Source organism: Pipistrellus kuhlii, unplaced genomic scaffold (genome assembly GCF_014108245.1).
Source record: "Pipistrellus kuhlii isolate mPipKuh1 unplaced genomic scaffold, mPipKuh1.p scaffold_m20_p_97, whole genome shotgun sequence".
Classification (NCBI taxonomy): Eukaryota; Metazoa; Chordata; class Mammalia; order Chiroptera; family Vespertilionidae; genus Pipistrellus; species Pipistrellus kuhlii.
In genome coordinates, this window is record NW_023425603.1 from 594,185 (window position 1) to 612,144 (window position 17,960).

The following is a 17,960-nucleotide window of genomic DNA, read 5'->3' on the forward strand; positions in this document are numbered from 1 at the left end:
CATGACACCCCTGGAGCAGGAGGTGACGGCAGGCGAGGGGGGGCGAAGGGGGTGAGGCCCACATGTCAGAGCTCTGGGGCCTGGATGGGCGTTCGGAGTGTTGGTGGGAAATGACCGGTGGAGAGAGGAGCGTGAGGTTGGACTAAGCTGCCCGGGGCCATGCGGTGGGAGAGAAGCCACCGGAACTCGGCGCAGACGCTCCCGAGCCTCCCAGCAGCTCCCTGTCGCGGGTGCTGCGGAGGGGCCCCGGGACCCAGGCGGTGCCCGTGGGTGCGTGGGGTCCAGCCTGGGTCGGGACCGCTGTGCGGCGCCGGTCCTCCGCCCGCCAGGACCTCGGCGGTGCTCCGCGTTTAGGGCAGACACTGGTGAGGGTCGGCCTCTCCCTTCCTGACGCTGACGGCCTCACGCTCTGTCCGCCCTGTCCGCCGCCAGGCCTGCTGGAGTCCCAGCTGAGCCGGCACGACCAGATGCTGAGCGTCCACGACATCCGCCTGGCCGACATGGACCTGCGCTTCCAGGTGCTGGAGACGGCCAGCTACAACGGCGTGCTCATCTGGAAGATCCGCGACTACAAGCGGCGGAAGCAGGAGGCGGTCATGGGCAAGACGCTGTCCCTGTACAGCCAGCCCTTCTACACCGGCTACTTCGGCTACAAGATGTGCGCCCGGGTCTACCTGAACGGCGACGGCATGGGCAAGGGCACGCACCTGTCGCTCTTCTTCGTCATCATGCGCGGCGAGTACGACGCGCTGCTGCCCTGGCCCTTCAAGCAGAAGGTGACGCTCATGCTCATGGACCAGGGCTCCTCGCGGCGCCACCTGGGGGACGCGTTCAAGCCGGACCCCAACAGCAGCAGCTTCAAGAAGCCCACCGGGGAGATGAACATCGCCTCGGGCTGCCCGGTGTTCGTGGCGCAGACTGTGCTGGAGAACGGGACGTATATCAAAGACGACACCATCTTTATCAAAGTCATAGTGGATACTTCGGACCTGCCTGACCCCTGACGGCCGCGCGCGGGGTGAGCAGAAGGCATCTCCTCGGGGTTGGAACCGCTGTCTCCACCGGGGTCCTGGCTGAGGCTCGGTGAGGACCCGGTGGAGCAGGAAGCGCAGGAGCGGCTGCGGCCGGCGGAGGAGCCGGCGGGACGCTCTCTGTAGACTAGACCGCTTCACCGAAGCATTCTCATCCTGCAGCGAGCAGCACTGCTGTCGGAGAAGGCTCCACTTCCATTTTCAAAGGTCTCATTCATTAAGGCGGAAAACATATAGGCTAAGAAACGTTTTCTTCCTGAAACGTGAACACACAAAGACACACCCACCACATGCATACACGCCTGGGGCTAGCTGGACATGTCAGCATGTTAAGTAAAAGAAGAGTTTATGAAATAATAATGCAGTTCTGATATATTCGTTCTAAACCTCAAGAGTGCAATCTTGTTTCAAATACAGCATATTGTCCATTTTTCAGGCCTCACTGGTCTCTGTTTTACTGATTTGTTTTCAGAAGACCCTGAAGCCACCTCGGTCTTGTCTGGAAGTCTCTAAATTCAGAATCATTTTTTAATTTAAAGCTCTAAGATAATGGTTACTGCAGACATTTTATTTTATTGATGTTGATAGACTTATATTTCTTGGAAGAAAATGTAAACTATCCAACACTGGTTATCACTTGTGATAGGAAGAGAATATTCAATCTGTGTTATTTCTCGTTAGAAATGTAAACCTTCAATATCTGTCGTAGTCGATGACACTACTTCAAATTATTACGAAAGGAAATTGCTCATGGATGCTGTGCATCATTTCAGATTTATAATTGTTTTCACCCTAAAATAGGGCATTAGTTGAACTTCGGAGTTCTGAACAAAGTCCTGCAGGCTTTACATTGTGCCCACGAGTTCCGATGGTCTGATCGCCGACAGCGCCGCCCTGGCGTCCAGCACCGGGTGAGCAGGCGACGTGCGCTGAAGGCAGCCAGGCAGGGGTCCCTCCATTGTCATTCCGCTGCGTCTGTCCCGGCCTCCGAAGTGACATCTTTGCGTAGAGGTGGTGGCATACTGTACCTGTGCCTTACCGTGCACGCTGCTTCCCCACCCAGGCTCTGTGTGCTCTGTGATTCTAGGGAGTGACCGGCTCTGGGCCCCCCTGCTCAGTCACCCCTGATTGTCACAGACCCCAAGTCTCCCGGCCCAAAGGTGAGCCCTCGAGCATTCCAGAGACCACCGTTCTGGGGCCTGCCAGGCCGACCCCTGGCCTCCGGGACCACTGCCTGCGGGAGGGTGGCCTGGGGGCCCTGGGCCCGGCCTGCGCCCGCCCCACCGGCATTTTCTCGACTCACTGTTTACCTTCTCTCAATGGTCCAACTGTGATGAGCAGCCGAGCCCTGCCTCCCCTCCGCTATGCAGCACGCTCACGGGTGCTAACTGACGGGTGCTACACGTGACGGGTGCTTCCCAGGCCCCACCAGCGCGACCCACCGCCTGCGTGCCGCTCATCCGAAAGCCGCCCCTCGACCCGCCGACGGCCGCGCTCAGACTGCCTGCCGCCCGGCCCACGGCTGCGCGGGCGGCTGGGCCGGGCGGGCCGCGTGTCTCTGGTGCTGCCGCTGCCTGGGTGTGCCTTCCCGGTGCCGCTGGAAGCCCCTCCCGCGCACACCGGTCCGGGCGTCCGTACGTGACCTCTTGGGTTCCCAGCACCTGCCAGGCCCCAGTTAAACGCTCCGCCTCGTCTCCCTCCTCCACTCCCAGGCGCTGGGAGGCGAGGCTGGGCCCCGCAGAGGAGGGACTTCCTGCCTGGCCTCCGGCGGCTCCCGGTCAGGGGTTCCCTGCAGACTCCTGGGCTTCCACTTCACCAACCAGTTTAGAATAAGCACCTTTGGTCCGGCCAAAAAGAAAAACCAAGAATGTCCTTTCCCTCCTCCCCGTGGAGAGCTGTTGGGATGGATGGGCTGCTGGGAAGCACCGCCCGGGGGGGTGCCCTGGGGGAGACCATGGCCCCCGCCTCCGAGCCCCGAGGACGTGGCTGGGAAGAGGCCGGCATGGCGAGGGCTCTCCGTGGCCCATGCTGTGCGCCGTCTCCCCTGCGTATGCTGATGGGGCAGCCGCCTGCTGCCAGCCCCTCGCGGCCCCCACTGTCCCGGCGACGAGGAGGGGTGCGCTCCCTGCACTGGAGGCGCAGACCCCGCTCGGCGGCCCTGCTCCTCGCCCGGCAGGCTGCTGTCGGGCGCGTTTCTGAGCCGCCCTCGTGCCCGGGGCCACGCTGCCGGCAGAGCCTGGGGGCGTTCTGACCTGACGGGAGAGGGGCGCTGCCGGGACCTGAGGGGCATCGGGCACCCTGGCGGCTGCTGCCCGGCCCCAGGGCCCCCTCCAAGCCCCACGTGGGAACGGCAGGAGCTTTGGCCGCAGCGCCTCCTGCCCGGTGACCCCCGCACCCCTTCCTGCCCCGAGTTCCCATCACAGCGCAGGGCCCAGGCCCAAGGCAGTGCCCGCTCTTTCTGGGCGATGTCGGGTCCCCCACGGCCGGCCCAGCAACCTGTAGCCAAGGGGCATCGTCAGCAGAAGAAAGGGGGTCTGGACAGACCCCTAAACAGCGGGGCCCCCAGGTGGGTCATCCCTGGTCGGTCCGGATGTGGGGAGATTGGCAGGACCCCCCCCTTGCACCCCGGGGTCAGGCCCACAGCCCGTCCTGCAGCACAGGGTGAGGCCGGCACAGCCCAGCCGGCTCCCCCGCTATCTCCCCGGGGCAGGCACTCCAGCCTGGCCCCAAAGCGCCCTCTGCTGGGGCTGGACTGGCCTCCTGGGGCTCCAGGGGCCCCGTCTGCATGTGTGAGCGCTGGTGACGGGGTGGGTCTGCTCCCCAAAGCTCCTCAGCCATGACCACGGCACTGTCTCCCGCCGGCCGGCCTGGTAGTTGTGGTTTCTGTAAAGGGGGATGTGGCGGCCAGAGGAGGCCAGTGTGGGCAGGTGGCCTGGTCACCCCTGTGTCCAGGCAGCGCTGCTGGTCCCCAGGGAGCTGGCCCGATGGGGGGGGCGGGGCCCAGAGACATCGTGGGAGCATCATTGCTGCCTGGGCGCCGAGCTGTGCTTGCGTTTCATTCTCCGCTGCCGCATGTCCATGTCCTGTGCCCTCGCCCAGCGCTGAGGCGGGCGCCGGTCTGCTGCCCCTGCCACCGCCGCGGGCGCTTAGAACTCGGTCCCTTAAACGGCCCGCCCGGCTCCCTGCGCCTTCTCTGCGGGAGCCGCTCTGAGGAAGCGGAGCCTCTCCAGTTCCCGCCGGACACACCAAAGAAGGCCACTCTCACCGAGGCAGCCCGGCCGCAGAGTGACGACCAGTGGTTCCGTCCGTGTTCCAGCTCTTCTAAGAAACAAGGCCGTGTGATGATCGCTCGGCAATAACCATCTGAGTCCGTACCATGCCTGGTTTTCTCATAGCATTATCATGTTTTCTGTTTTGTTCACTGTATCTTGCTGTGGTTTTATTTAGTATTTATTTGTGTTTGGAGGTCTTGCGATGTCTTTGTGTTCCTGATGCTGATAACTGACGTTTGTACGAGGATAGAATGCAAACCTGAGATGCTAACCTGTCATTAGAGGACAATAAACCTGACGAAGGACTCGTTTCTCCATCGCCCTGTCTCAGGCGTCGGAGCGGCCGCCTGGCGCGGCCCCGGGCGGGGCCGGGCGGGGCTTGTGGGGCGTGGGCCCGCCTGTCACCACCGGGAGCGTCTTAACTTCTGAGAACAGGGTCCTGGTGCTCACTTTGCCCCGACCCTGCAGGCTGAGTAGCCCGCGGCCCCTGACTGCCCCCTGGCTGTCCGTGCAAGTGATGGCTCCGACCTGGAGCCCAGGGCTGGGCCCCGCACCAGCAGCCGCGCTCAGGCCTGTGCCTGGACCAGAGCAAGCAGCCCCTCCCCTCGCGAGGCCCAGCGGCCCAGGTCTGGTCCTGCCCCAGTGCCCTCAGCTGTGGGAGTCCAGACCGCTCAGTCTCCTGCCAGGCAGAGGGCAGTGCCCGCCTTCCCTTGAGACCGAGTGGCTGTTAGAAAGCACCCAGCCTTACCTCCAGGGGGGGTTAGTGTTGTCTCTGCGCCTACACACCCCACCCCAGCTCGGCGCCCACAGAGCCCATGTCCCATTTCTCTAGGTGACGTGTGTGTGTGTGTGTGTGTGTGTACAGGTGTGTGACCCTGCAGGAGCCTGCATCTGTCTCGAGCTTCCCAAATTGTCGAGTATGGGGGCTGCCCCCAGCCGGGAACTAAGGCCCCCGGAGCCGCCCGCCCCTCCAGGGTCCCCGCTGCAGCTGCTCACCCTCATCCACATCCCCAAGTGGGGCCTCGCCTGGGAGGGGCCATCAGCCTCCACCCCCAGCAGGAAGGGGGCCCAGGAATGGAGGGCCCCAGAGGCCACCCCACCAGGAGCTGCTCGGAGAAGGGGCACAACCCTCCTGATCCTGTCGAGGGGTCCCAAGCCCACACACCCCTTATGTTCCATCCACCCTCCTGGGCAGGGCCTGAGGCCTGGGTCCCACTCAGCCTTGACCACACCAGGACGGACACCGAGCGACACCTGGTGGCCGGAGCCCACCCGGGGCCACTGCCGTGTCCCGGGGTTTCCCGCGCCCCCGGCGGAAGCTGGCCCTGTCCTTGCGCCTCCAGGTTGGTTGCTCTGAGGCCACGGGACAGTCAGCAGCTGCGGCTCCCGGCCGCTCACCAGCTCGGGCCTTGGCTTCGGGCCGTGGACTTGGCACTGGGTTTGGGACAGTGGCTCTCCAGGGGGCCCATGTGTGGCCACTCCATCAGGGACAGCGGTGGGGGGACAGCTGGGGAATTGACTTGGTCCGATCTGTCCTCGTAGACGGAGAACAGAGAAAGGAGAGGGCAGGAAGGGGGTGATGCCATGGCCCGGGGGAGGGGCTGTGATGGCCAATCAGAGGACGGCAACCTGGGCCACGTGGCTGGTACAGACCTTGCTGAGCCCCCCCGCTCCGCCCCCGCCCCCGCCCCGCCCCCGCCCCGCACTGGGCCAGCCAGGCAGTGGGCCAGCCTCCCTGCCCATGGAGAAGGCTGAGCACACGGAACCAGCACGAGGGCGGTCAAGCCCGGATTGCAAGACAGAGACAGCCCAGGAGCCTGGATCCGACCGTGCCTGAAGCAGCTGCTGGGGCCTGGCTACTGGGAGAAACTCTTTGGGGCGTGGCCGTTCCCCACGCCACCCGAGGAAGCGGTGTGCACGTGGATCTGCGGGTCGGCACGGAGCGCCCGGCCAGGTGTTCGTTGCGCACATCTTCGCATCGGCTCGCTGGGGGGACCCTCTGCAGCCTGGGCAGCGGGGCTGGCGGCTGGCCTGGCGTGGGCTCCATGTTGGGCCACCTTCCATCAGGCCCTCCCTGCAGCCTCTGCTGCCAAGACCCTGCCTCCACCTCCTTCCACCCTCCACCCTCCACCTGTGCCCCAGCTGTGCCCGCCTCCATGGGCGGTGACATGCCGCCTCTTCCAGGAAGCCTCCTGTGCCTGCCCAGCTGGTCTCCCTGCCCTCTCTAGACAGCACGGTCTCTCTGGGAGAGGCCTGCCCAGGGCCAGAGTGGGCAGAGTCCAGGTCCCCGGGTCCCCCTGTCCCAGCCCTCAGAGCTCCAGGGGGCCATGTCCTCCACTCCGTCCCCCGCCTTGCAGGGCGGGCATTTGGGGGGTGCAGGGCTGGGCCCAGGGTGAAGTTCCCGGCCTCCAGGCCCTGCCCTGAGCACCCGAAGTGGGTGGTGGGAGGAGGCGGGGCGACAGCAGTTTATTGGGGTACAGTCCCAATCAATAGCACCATCTCCTTCCCAGGGAGAGGTAAGACAAAGGACAAAACACAGGTGACCCCCAAACAGCCCCCTGTTCCTGGTGGAGGCAAAGGATGGAGCTTCCTGTGAGCCCCTCTAACTCCAGACTGGGCCCCGCCCGCTGGTCCCCCCACCCCACCCCCCCTGTCCCAGGACAAAGTGCAGGGGCGAGTGAGTGCCGGTGCCGCTCCGAGTGCGTGCCCCGCCCGGCTCCACCCCACGTGGGAGCGCAGGGGTGAGGCCCAGGCTGCAGGAGGGCGAGGGGCCTGCAGGGAGGAAGGGAGGCCTCCATCACGGCCACCTCCACCCACCCACCCACTTACAGCCTGAGCAGGAAGGCCTCTGTCTCCACATCCACCCGTCCCCACCCATCTCTCCACCGACTGGCAGCCCGTCCCCTAGTACTCACCACCAGCCGCTGTCACAGCGGGCGGCGTGTGCAATCTGCACCCACTCACTCACCCACCACCCGTCACCCACAAACCAGCCCCGCCCTCACCCGGTCCACACAGAGGTGCAGACGCAGGACCACATCCACCTCTCCGGGGCAGCTTAGTCATCCCGCCGACCCACCCCTCCACCCACCCACACATCCATCCACCCACCCACCCCTCCACCCACCCATCCATCCACCCACCACCAATCCACCCACCCACCCATCCATCCACCCACCACCCATCCACCATTCCCCACCCACCTCACCCACCCATCCACCCACCACCCACCATCGACCTACCTCATCCACCCCATCTACTACCCACTCACCCACCCATCCATCCCACTCACCCAGCACAGCCCCTCCCCACCCATCCATCCACCCCAACCACCAATCCACCCACACACCCAATCCACCATCCCCACCCATCCACCCACTCACTCACCCACCCATCCACCTACCCATCCACCCACCCACCCACACATCCATCCACCCACCCATCCATCCACCCAACCACCCAACCACCAATCCACCCAACCACCAATCCACCCACCCATCCCTCCACCCACCCACCCACCATCCATCCACCCACCCATCCCTCCACCCACCCACCCACCCATCCATCCACCCACCCATCCATCCACCCAACCATCCACCCACCCATCCATCCACCCAACCACCAATCCACCCACCCATCCCTCCACCCACCCACCCACCCACCCACACATTCATCCACCCACCCATCCATCCACCCAACCACCAATCCACCCACCCACCCAACCACCAATCCACCCAACCACCAATCCTCCCACCCATCCCTCCACCCACCCACCCACACATCCATCCACCCACCCATCCATCCACCCAACCACCAATCCACCCACCCATCCCTCCATCCACCCACCCACCCACCCATCCATCCACCCACCCATCCATCCACCCACCCACCCACCCACCCACCCACCCACCCACCAACCCACCCACCCACCCACCCACCCACCCACCCAACCACCCACCCACCCACCCATCCCTCCACCCACCCACCCACCCATCCATCCACCCACCCATCCATCCACCCACCCACCCACCCACCCACCTATCCACCCATCCATCCACCTGTCCATCCATCCACCCATCCATCTACCCACCCATCCATCCACCCACCCATCCATCCATCCATCTACCCACCCTCCATCACTGCCTCCCCATCTCCCACCCCACATCCACCCCATCACCAACCACCACCTTCCCACATTCATTCCTGCACTCCCTCCCTCCCTGCCTCCCGCCCATCACCCTGGTCCATAGCCCTGGCCGCCAGCCATCAGGGGCCACAGGCTGCACCGCACCAGCTCCACCCACAGCCCACCCGCCCGGAGGCAGGAGGCCCGCAGGGCGGAGCGGACCCCCAGTCCCACCAGGCGGGGTACTAGGTGCTGACCCGGCCGCACCCGGGACAGAGCGGGGGACCCCAAGGCCTTTATTCTCCCCCCGCCTTGGCGGGTGAGTCCCGGCGGGATGTGGGGGGAGAGACCAGGCGTGGGGGGGCCCGGACGGCCCGGGCGGCCGGGGTGAATGTGCAACCGCCCGCGGTCACGTGGGCCCCGGGGGCGAAGTCCGGGTCAGACCGGGCGGCGCGCTGGGCGCGATGGGGCTGCTGCTGGGGCTGCTGCTGGGGCTGCGGCTCTGCGGTAAGCGGCCCGGCCGGCCCTCCCGCAGCCCCGGGGACCCGGAGCCCGCCGACCCCCGCCCGCCCGCACCTGCCCGCCTCCTCCCCGCGGGCCCCGCCCCGGCCCTGCCCCGCCCTGCCCTCCGCCGCCGGCCGCCCCGCTCCCCTCCCTCCCGGCCCCCAGCCCTGCCCCGGCCCGCCCCCCGCTCCCCTCCCTCCCGGCCCCGCACCCCGTACTCCCCGGGCCCCCAGCCCCTCCGCCCCCAGCCCTGCCCCGGCCCGCCCCCCGCCCCCCGCTCCCCTCCCTCCCGGCCCCGCACCCCGTACTCCCCGGGCCCCCCCCTCGCCCCAGCCTCCCCCCCGCCCCCAGCCCTGCCCCGGCCCGCCCCTCGCTCCCCGCTCCCCTCCCTCCCGGCCCCGCACCCCGTACTCCCCGGGCCCCCCCCCGCCCCCAGCCCTGCCCTGTCCCGCCCCCGCTCCCCTCCCTCCGGGCCCGCTGCCCCGGCCCCGCACCGCCCGGGCCGGGGTCCCGCTCCCGCCGGCAGGACGGGGAGCGGCCCGGGCGCGGGGGGCGGCCGTGCGGTGCGGTGGGCGCTCCTCGGGGCGGGGGCCCCCCGGGCGGCGGCGGCCCGGCCGCGGCACTCAGCCTCCGCCCCCCCAGCGCTGGCCGGGGCCGCCCGCAAAGTCTGGGTCCCCAACACCGACTTCGAGGCCGCGGACAACTGGAGCCACAACCGCACCCCGTGCGCCGGCGCCGCCGTGGAGTTCCCGGCGGGCCAGGTGGGCGGGCCGGGCCGGGTGGGGGGGGGGGCGGGCCGGGCCGGGCCGGGGTGGGCCGGGGGCGGGCCAGGTGGGCGGGCCGGGCCGGGTTTGGGGGGGGGGGGGCCGGGCCGGGGCGGGGTCCGGGGGGCGGACCAGGTGGGCGGGCCGGGCCGGGGGGGGGGGGGGGCGGGCCGGGCCGGGGGCGGACCAGGTGGGCGGGCCGGGCCGGGTTTGGGGGGGGGGGGGGGGCCGGGCCGGGGTCCCCGCTGAGGCCGCCGGTCCTCCCGCCGCAGATGGTGTCCGTCCTGGTGCGAGAGGCTCACAGCGTCTCCAGCATGGTGAGGGGGTGAGGGCATGGTGAGGGGGTGATGGCGTGTGAAGGGGGTGAGGGCGTGGTGAGGGGGTGAGGGCGTGGTGAGGGGGTGAGGGCGTGGTGAGGGGGTGAGGGCGTGGTGAGGGGGTGAGGGCGTGGTGAGGGGGTGAGGGCATGGTGAGGGGGTGATGGGGGTTTAGGGGGTGGGGAGGGGGTGGTGAGGGGGTGGAGAGGGATGGGGAGGAAATGTTGAGGGGGATGGTGAGGGGGATGGTGAGGGGGTTGGGGATGGGAGGGGTTGGGGAGGGGGATAGGGAGGAGGTGGGGAGGGGGATGGGGAGGGCATGGAGAGGGGTTGGGGAGGGGATGGGGAGGGGTTGGAGAGGGGGTGGAGAGGGGATGGGGAGGGGTTGGGGAGGGGGATAGGGAGGGGGTGGGGAGGGCATGGAGAGGGTTTGGGGAGGGGTTGGGGAGGGGATGGGGAGAGGTTGGGGAGGGGGTGGGCAGGGGGTGGGGAGGGCATGGAGAGGGGGATGGGGAGGGGGTGAGGGGATGGGGAGGGGGTGGAGAGCATGGTGAGGGCATGGTGAGGGGTTGAGGGCATGGGGAGGGGACGGTGAGGGGCATGGTGGGGGGGATGGTGAGGGGCGGGTCGTGGGGGCGGGGCGGGGGCATGGGGGCGGGGCATGGGCGGGGGCAGAGGGAGCAGGGCGGTGGGCTGGGAAGAGTCAGGGGCTGGACAGCCTCCTGCCCACCCCCCGGGAAACGTGTCTCAGGCCCAGAGCCTCTCCCTGACTCTCCTGGGGGAGCCTCGCCCGCCCCTTTCTACCGGCCGCTGGCTGTGGGTTTGGTCCGGAAACTGGGATCTTAGAGATTCTGTCCCGCTGCCTCCAGGAGAGGGAAGCAGGGGTGCCGCCCGCTGTGCGCCCTGGAGGGGGGTTCAAAGCACAAGGAAGGTTGTTGGACTCTTTGGGGGTTTCCTGCATCGGGGGAGGTGCGGGTTCCCCCCCTTTGTCTGCTGTGGTCCGGCCGCTGAGGCCGAGCCACCCACCAAGCCTGTCCTCGCCCCCAGCGGCCGGGGCGTGTCCCTCCCCGGACAGTGCGGCACAGGCTCTCCCGCCACCTGCTGGCACCAGCACACACCAGCCAGCGCCAGCCCAGGCCTCCTTCCCGCATCCCAGGCCATGGGCCCTTTGAACACCATGTATTTGTACTTTTTAATGTTTTTAATGATTTTTAGAGAGAGAGGAGGGTGAGGGAGAGACACATCAAAGAGAGATCAACATCAACACCCATCAGCGGCCTCCTGCACACCCTGGTGAGGGCCTAGGCTGTAACCTGGGCCCGGGCCCTGACCGGGGAATCGAACCCGTGACCTCCTGGCGCATGAGTTGACACTCAACCACTGGGCAACACGGGCTGGGCTGAACGCCAGGTGTTTCCAGAGTACGTGGCTGCCTCCAGTCAGCCAGCCCTGCACTGAGGCCCCAGCACACGCGTCTCAGTGAGCCGGTGCCTCTTAGCCTGAACGCCCTCCTCCTGGCTGCTGCTCCTGCTTTCCACGCCGTGTCTGTGATGGGAAACGTTGAGTTCGGTATGCTTTGCCTGTGAAAACATGTGGCCCGGGTATTTTGGAAACGGGAGGTCTTTGACCAACATTTAACATCTTTCCTGCTTGCCAGCCTGTTCACGCCCTCTGTTGGCTGTTGTGTCCGTTCTGATTTTTAAAAATATATATATTTTATTGATTTTTTACAGAGAGGAAGAGAGGGATAGAGAGCTAGAAACATCGATCAGCTGCCTCTTGCACCCCCCCCCCCCCACCGGGTATGCGCCCGCAACCAAGGCACATGCCCTTGACCGAAATCGAACCCGGGACCTTTCAGTCTGCAGGCCGGCGCTCTATCCACTGAGCCACACCGGTTTCGGCCGTTCTGATGTTTTAAACTTTCCTGAAATGGACAGTATCGAGCTGGAGTGAGGTCTGGGCTCCTTTGGTTTCCCCAGCGCCTGCCTGTGCGTCCCTCCCCTTGTCCCTGGGTCTCCCCCTCCCCCATCGCATTCCAGCCCCAGCTTTTAAACAACTTAAAAAGGTAAGAATAAGCATTACCAGCCTCTCACCACCCCTCCGCTCTCCTCCCGGCCTGTCCTCAGGGGAGGTCCCCGTGGCAGCAGCTGCTGTCCTTCAGGCCAGGGTGTTCCTTATGCTCTCACATTTGAATGGGAGTTTGGATAGGAAATTCTAATGAAAAGTTCTTTTCCTACCTGTACCAATAAAAGGGTAATATGCTAATTGGACCGAGCCGGGCTCCGGGGCTGCGGGGTGCAGAGGAGCCGGTGCTGGCAGCGGGGAACAAAGGCCTCGCTTGCAGGAACCTCATGCACCAGCCTCTGGTGACACATAAACATCGTTCCATTGGCTTCTCGAACCCATTGTTGTTGCCGAGAACCTGGTTTCTGAATCCTTTTCTCTCCCCGTGACCTGGCCTTTCTGGAGCGTCCAGGGTGCCCTCTGTCTTCGGGCTCGGCCGCTGCCCCGTGTCGGGGTGCGACTCCCCTTAGTTCCCGCAGGCTCTCCATGAGGCCTCTCCGTCTGGTTTCTTTCTTCAAATCTGGAAAATTCCCCTTCCTGTTTCTTCAAATATCCTCTCCTCCCTGGCACCTGGCATCTGAACTTTGACACTTTGGTCTGGATCCTCCCCCCGTCCCTCCCCACAGTTGAAGGGAGTCCGCGGGGAGGGCCTGTAGGCAGGGCGGTATCCGGGGTGGGAGCCTGTGCTGACTGGCGGCAGGTTCTCTCCTTGCTGTCTTCTGGAAAGTTCCTTGGCCTCACGCTCAGCTCCCCGGTGTGCTCGCCTTTCACGTATCATGGCGTCCAGTCTATGCTTTTCCCTCTGGCTCTTCCCAAAGTGAAGACACCGCCTGCCCAGCTCAGGGGGCGGGGGCGGGTGACGTGCTGTCAGGGGGCTGCACCCTCAGGTGTGGAGGTAGTTGGCCTGGGACCTCCCCCCACAGGGGTCAGCTTCCCGGGAGCCTGGGAACAGATGGAGAGCATGCCCTGCCCGGCCAGCTGGATGGAGGCTGGGCCCTGGGCGGCAGCCCCACCCAGGAGGGGGGGCAGGGCAGGGGCCTGGGCTCCGGAGGGGGCCGGGCCTGTTAGTCCTTGGGTTCCTGGCCTTCCCGCCGCCTCAGTGTTTCCTCTGACCCTGAGGCCTGGGCCGGTGAAGCGGCTGCCAGGGGGAGCCAGGGGGACTCTGCGGCCTCCCCTGGCCCTTCCCTCCCTCCCAGGGTCCAGGGGCCCTTTGGACTCCCAGCACGTGGGTCTCGGACCCGTGAGCCCTTGGCTTGTCCGTACAGCTCCTCAGGGTGTCGGGCGAGGCAGGGCCCTGGCTAATGTCACCCCAAACTCCGTGCTCCCAGGTCCCAGGGTAGCTGGGCTCCTGGGCGGCCCTGCGCCCTCGGGCATCTGGGACTCAGCCTGGACGAGGAGCCCCTGGCCTGCCCCCCGGCCCTCCTCTCCTGGACCTTGGACACGGGGCAGGGGAGGGTAGGAGGTGGGGGGCAGGAGGGCGCCCACAAGGGTCCTCCCTCCTGCGCTTCTCGCAGCTCCTGCCTCTGGACGGGGAGCTCGTCCTGGCCTCGGGGGCGGGGTTCAGCGCCGCGGACCCTGGCTCGGACCCGGACTGCGGCTCCGGTGAGGCCGCAGAGGGAGCGGGGCGGGTCTGATGGGGGGGGGGGGTCCGGCTGGGGCCTCGGGGCCTGACGGGGCGTCCCCCGCGCATCTCCGGCCTCGGCCTCCGCAGGCCCCGCGCGCTTCCTGGACCCGGACCGCTTCTCGTGGCTGGACCCGCGCCTGTGGCGCGCGGGGGACGCGGCGCGCGGCCTCTTCCCGCTGGACGCGGAGCGCGTGCCCTGCCGCCACGACGCCGTGGTCTTCCCCGCGGCCGCCTTCCGCGTGGGCCTGGGCCCCGGCGCCCTGCGCGTGGCCAGCGTCCAGGCTCTGGGCCAGGTGAGCGCCTCGGGCGGGTGGGCTCCCGGGGCGGCCGCGCCCCCCGCGCTCAGCCGCTGGGACCGCCCGCAGGAGTTCACGCGCGACGAGGACCTGGCCGCCTTCCTGGCGTCCCGCGCCGGCCGCCTGCGCTTCCACGGGCCGGGCGCGCTGAGCGTGCGCCCCGGGGCCTGCGCCGCCCCATCTGGCTGCGTCTGCGGCAACGAGGAGGTGAGGGGCGGGGCGGGGCGGGGCGGGGAGGGGAGAGGAGGGGAGGGGAGAGGAGGGGAGGGGAGGTGAGAAGAAAGTGAGAGGATGGGCGGGGAGAGGAGGGGAGGGGAGGTGAGAGGAGGGGAGGGGAGGTGAGAGGAAAGTGAGAGGATGGGCGGGGAGAGGAGGGGAAGGGAGGGGAGAGGGAGGTGAGAGGAGGGGAGGGAGGAGAGGGGATGGGCGGGGAGAGGAGGGGAGGGAGGGGAGAGGAGCAGAGTGGAGGGGATGGGCGGGGAGGGGAGGGGAGAGGAGGGGAGGGGAGGGGAGGGGAGCGGAGGGGAGGGGCGGGGCGGGGAGGGGAGCGGAAGGGAGGGGAGGGGAGGGCATGGAGAGGGGCATGGGGAGGGGGTGGGGAGGGGGTGGGCAGGGGGTGGGGAGGGGATGGGGAGGGCATGGAGAGGGGGATGGGGATGGGGTGAGGGGATGGGGAGGGGGTGGAGAGCATAATGAGGGCATGGTGAGGGGTTGAGGGCATGGGGAGGGGACGGTGAGGGGCATGGTGGGGGGATGGTGAGGGCCGGGCAGGGGAGGGGAGGGCGGCGGGCGGAGGGGGGCGCCCGGTGCGGCTGGCCGGCCCGGGCCCCCGCCCCGCGCTGAGCTGGCCTCCCCGCAGGTGCAGGCGCGGGTGTGCGCGGCGCTGCTCGGGCCGGCGGGCGGCCGCTGCCCCCGGGCGGCCTGCCAGGACGCGCTGCGGCCCGCGGGGCAGTGCTGCGGCCTCTGCGGTGAGCGCCGCCCTGCGGCGGGCCGGGGGGGGCAGGGCGGGGGTCCCGGGAGCCTGACCCTCCGCCGGTGCAGGCGCCGTCGTGTCGCTGACCCACGGGCCTGCCTTCGACCTGGCGCGGTACCGGGCGCGGCTGCTGCGCGACTTCCTGAGCCAGGTAATGGGCGCCCCCCAACTCCTCTGTGGGGACCGGGGCCGCTCCGCCTCCTGGGGCGCCATTTGCCTCCGCCCCCCCACCCCCGTCCCCGCAGCCCCGGGCGCAGCTCCCGGGCCAACCCGCGCCCCCCCAGCCCCAGTTCCAGGCGCTGCAGGCGGCCGTGTCCAAGGTGCCGCGCCCGCTCCCTTCCCGCGAGGCCCGGGGCGCGGAGGCGGACGCGGAGGCGGACGCGGAGATCCAGGTGGTGCTGGCGGAGCGCGGGCCCCCGGCGGGCGGCGCGGGGCGGCTGGCCCGCGCCCTCCTGGCGGACGCGGCGGAGCACGGTGAGCGCGGCCGCCCGCCCCTCCCGCGCCCGCCCCGGCCGCCCCGGCCGCAGGCTGAGCGCCTCTCCGCAGGGCAGGCCCTCGGGATCCTGGCGGCCGCCTTCCGGGAGTCCGGCGCGCCCGTCGAGGACGGTTTGCAGCGGCCGGGGTCGCGCGTGGGGCTCGCGAGCGGCTTGGCAGCCGCGCTGTTCCTGCTGCTGCTGCTGCTGCCGGCGGGGGCGCTGTGGCTGTACCGCAAGGGGCGGCTCCGGTACCGGGGGGCGGGGCGGGGCGGGGCGGGGCGGGGCTCAGGTACCGGGGGCGGGGCTCAGGCGCAGGGGGCGGGGCTCAGGTACCGGGGGCGGGGCTCAGGCGCAGGGGGCGGGGGCGGGGCTCAGGCGCAGGGGGCGGGGCGGGGCTCAGGTACCGGGGCGGGGCGGGGCTCAGGTACCGGGGGCGGGGCGGGGCTCAGGTACCGGGGGGGGGGGGGGGGGGGGGGCGGGGCTCAGGTACCGGGGGCGGGGCGGGGCTCAGGTATCGGGGGCGGGGCTCAGGTACCGGGGGCGGGGCTCAGGCGCAGGGGGCGGGGCTCAGGTACCGGGGGCGGGGCGGGGCTCAGGTACCGGGGGGCGGGGCTCAGGTACCGGGGGGCGGGGCGGGGCTCGGATACTGGGGGGAGGGAGGGGTGAGAGGGTTGAGGAACGCGGCGCTCTAGAGTTCGCACCTGCAGGTGGAGGAGGCGCGACGAGACGCCGCTGGGCTTCCCCAACCCGGTGTTCGACGTGGCCGGCTCCGTGGAGCAGGTGCGCGGCCGGGGCCGGGGGTGGGGGCCGGGGGTGGGCCTCCCCGGGGCCGGATCCACAGCGACGCCCTGACTGCGCCCCCGCAGCCCCCGGTACCCGCCCCGAAGGCGGCCGAGAGCGCCAGCCAGAGCTGCTTCGTCAACCCGCTCTTCAACGAGACCCCTACGGACACGGACGCCTGAGGGCGGGCAGCGCGACCCGCCACCCTCCTCCCGCCCTGCGCCCCTGGCCCCCTGGCCGGTGTGTGTGCGGGTCTCAGCCTGGGGGTCCAATAAAGGGGTTTCTTTCCTGCACCCGCCTCCGCCCGCGTCCCTGCGTCCCCGCCAGGCGGAGGGAGGGAGGCCTGGCGCCCCCGGGGTGGCCCTCGGAGCCCCCACAGGCGGCCTGGCACTGCCTAGGCAGCGGCCCACCTGCAGGCCGAGGCAGCCTGTCGGCTGAGTGGCACCCAGAAGTAGGCACGTTTGCCCTGTGCCAAGGCCCTGGGGAGGGGAGGCGGGGTGAGCGGCAGGGGGCATCTGAGACCCAGTCCTGCCCAGTGGCTGTGCAGGGCCAGGTGGAGAGTGGTGGGGTGAATGTCGCTGCCAGGCCAGGCCTTGCCCTCCCACTCAGGGCCACTCTGCGGACACCTGCCCAGAGCAGAGCAGCAGGCATGTGCTGCCTGGTGTGTACGTGGGCCACCAAGGGCCCAGCACCTGGTCCACACACACCACCTGCCGTGCCGGCCGGGCACAGGGTCGAGACTGTGCCCGCTCCACGCTGCCAGCAGGGGCTGGGTCACGATGGCACTGCCTTCAACGTGAGCTCCCTGCTTCCTGCTGCAACACCGTCATTCATCCTTTAAATGGCGAACTCGTGCCTGTGCCCTGACCGCCTGTGGCAGACACCACACCAGGGCCAAGATCTAACCCAACCCTAACCCTGTCTCTACCTCTACCCCTACCCCAGGTCCAACCCCAACTCTATCCCTAACCCAGATCCAACCCTAATCCTAACCCTAACCCAGGTCTAACCATAAACCTAACCCAGGTTCTACTCTAACCCTAACTGTATCCCTTACCCAGGTCAAACCCTAACCCTAATCCAAGTACATTCCTAACCCTAACCCTAATCCAAACCCTAACTCTAATACAACCCCAGGTCCAACCCTAACTGAATTAACCCAGATCCAACTATAACCATATTCCTAACCCTAAACCTAACCAACTGTACCACTAACCCAGGTCCAACCCTATCCCTAAACCCTAACTCTAACCTCACTCCTACTATCAAGTCCAACCCTACTGTATCCCTAACACAGCTCCAACCCTACCCCTAACACTAACCCCAACAGAGTTCCAACCGTAACCATATTCCCAACCTTAACCCATATTACTTATATTCCTAACCCTGGCCACAACCCTACCTCAGGTCCAACCCTAACCCTGACACCCAGATCTCACCCTCACCCTCACCCTCACCCTCACCCTCCTGGCAGGGCTCACTCCCAGCTGCTTGCACCAGGCTGGGAGGACTGCAGCCTGCTCCCGGGAGGGCAGGCCATGTGACTGACTGCCCATACGTGGGAGCCGACGGTGTGGACCCCGTGGGCAGAACTGCAGCCAGAGCTCCTACAGCTTCTCCCGGTCCTTCCCCGCTGTGACCGAGACCCCACGGCGCTCTGGCCTGGGTGCTGACACACCGGAGGGTGCCTCTCGGGGGACGAGACCGAGCTCTAGGCTGCGGTGCTGGCT

General features: G+C 67.9%; 2 protein-coding genes across 6 annotated transcripts in view; both read left to right on the forward strand.

The window, feature by feature from the left end:
• The window catches only part of TRAF3 (TNF receptor associated factor 3), an 81,065-nt gene extending 76,457 nt beyond the window's left edge, over positions 1–4,608 (forward strand). For all 5 annotated transcript variants that reach the window (XM_036429021.2, XM_036429022.2, XM_045578361.1 and 2 more), the window contains one exon: positions 433–4,608. In XM_036429021.2, coding sequence (XP_036284914.1) covers positions 433–1,004 — 572 coding nt within the window. In that variant the 3' untranslated portion in view covers positions 1,005–4,608. The remainder of the gene's footprint in view (positions 1–432) is intronic.
• Positions 4,609–8,860: 4,252 nt separating this feature from the next.
• On the forward strand, positions 8,861–16,528 carry AMN (amnion associated transmembrane protein). Its single transcript, XM_036429029.2, has 12 exons — positions 8,861–8,936; positions 9,576–9,694; positions 9,970–10,014; positions 13,596–13,683; positions 13,793–13,998; positions 14,071–14,208; positions 14,861–14,969; positions 15,043–15,125; positions 15,259–15,448; positions 15,521–15,698; positions 16,158–16,230; positions 16,317–16,528. Exons 1-12 carry the CDS (start codon positions 8,894–8,896, stop codon positions 16,410–16,412), a joined length of 1,368 nt encoding a protein of 455 aa, XP_036284922.1. The 5' UTR covers positions 8,861–8,893; the 3' UTR covers positions 16,413–16,528.
• Positions 16,529–17,960: the final 1,432 nt, after the last annotated feature.

Coding starts and splice junctions, on each gene's coding strand:
- AMN (XM_036429029.2), top strand. CDS start 8,894: ATGGGGCTGCTGCTGGGGCTGCTGCTGGGGCTGCGGCTCTGCG. Junction 13,684..13,792: donor GGACCCGGACTGCGGCTCCG/GTGAGGCCGCAG, acceptor CGGCCTCCGCAG/GCCCCGCGCGCTTCCTGGAC. Junction 13,999..14,070: donor GCGTCCAGGCTCTGGGCCAG/GTGAGCGCCTCG, acceptor GACCGCCCGCAG/GAGTTCACGCGCGACGAGGA.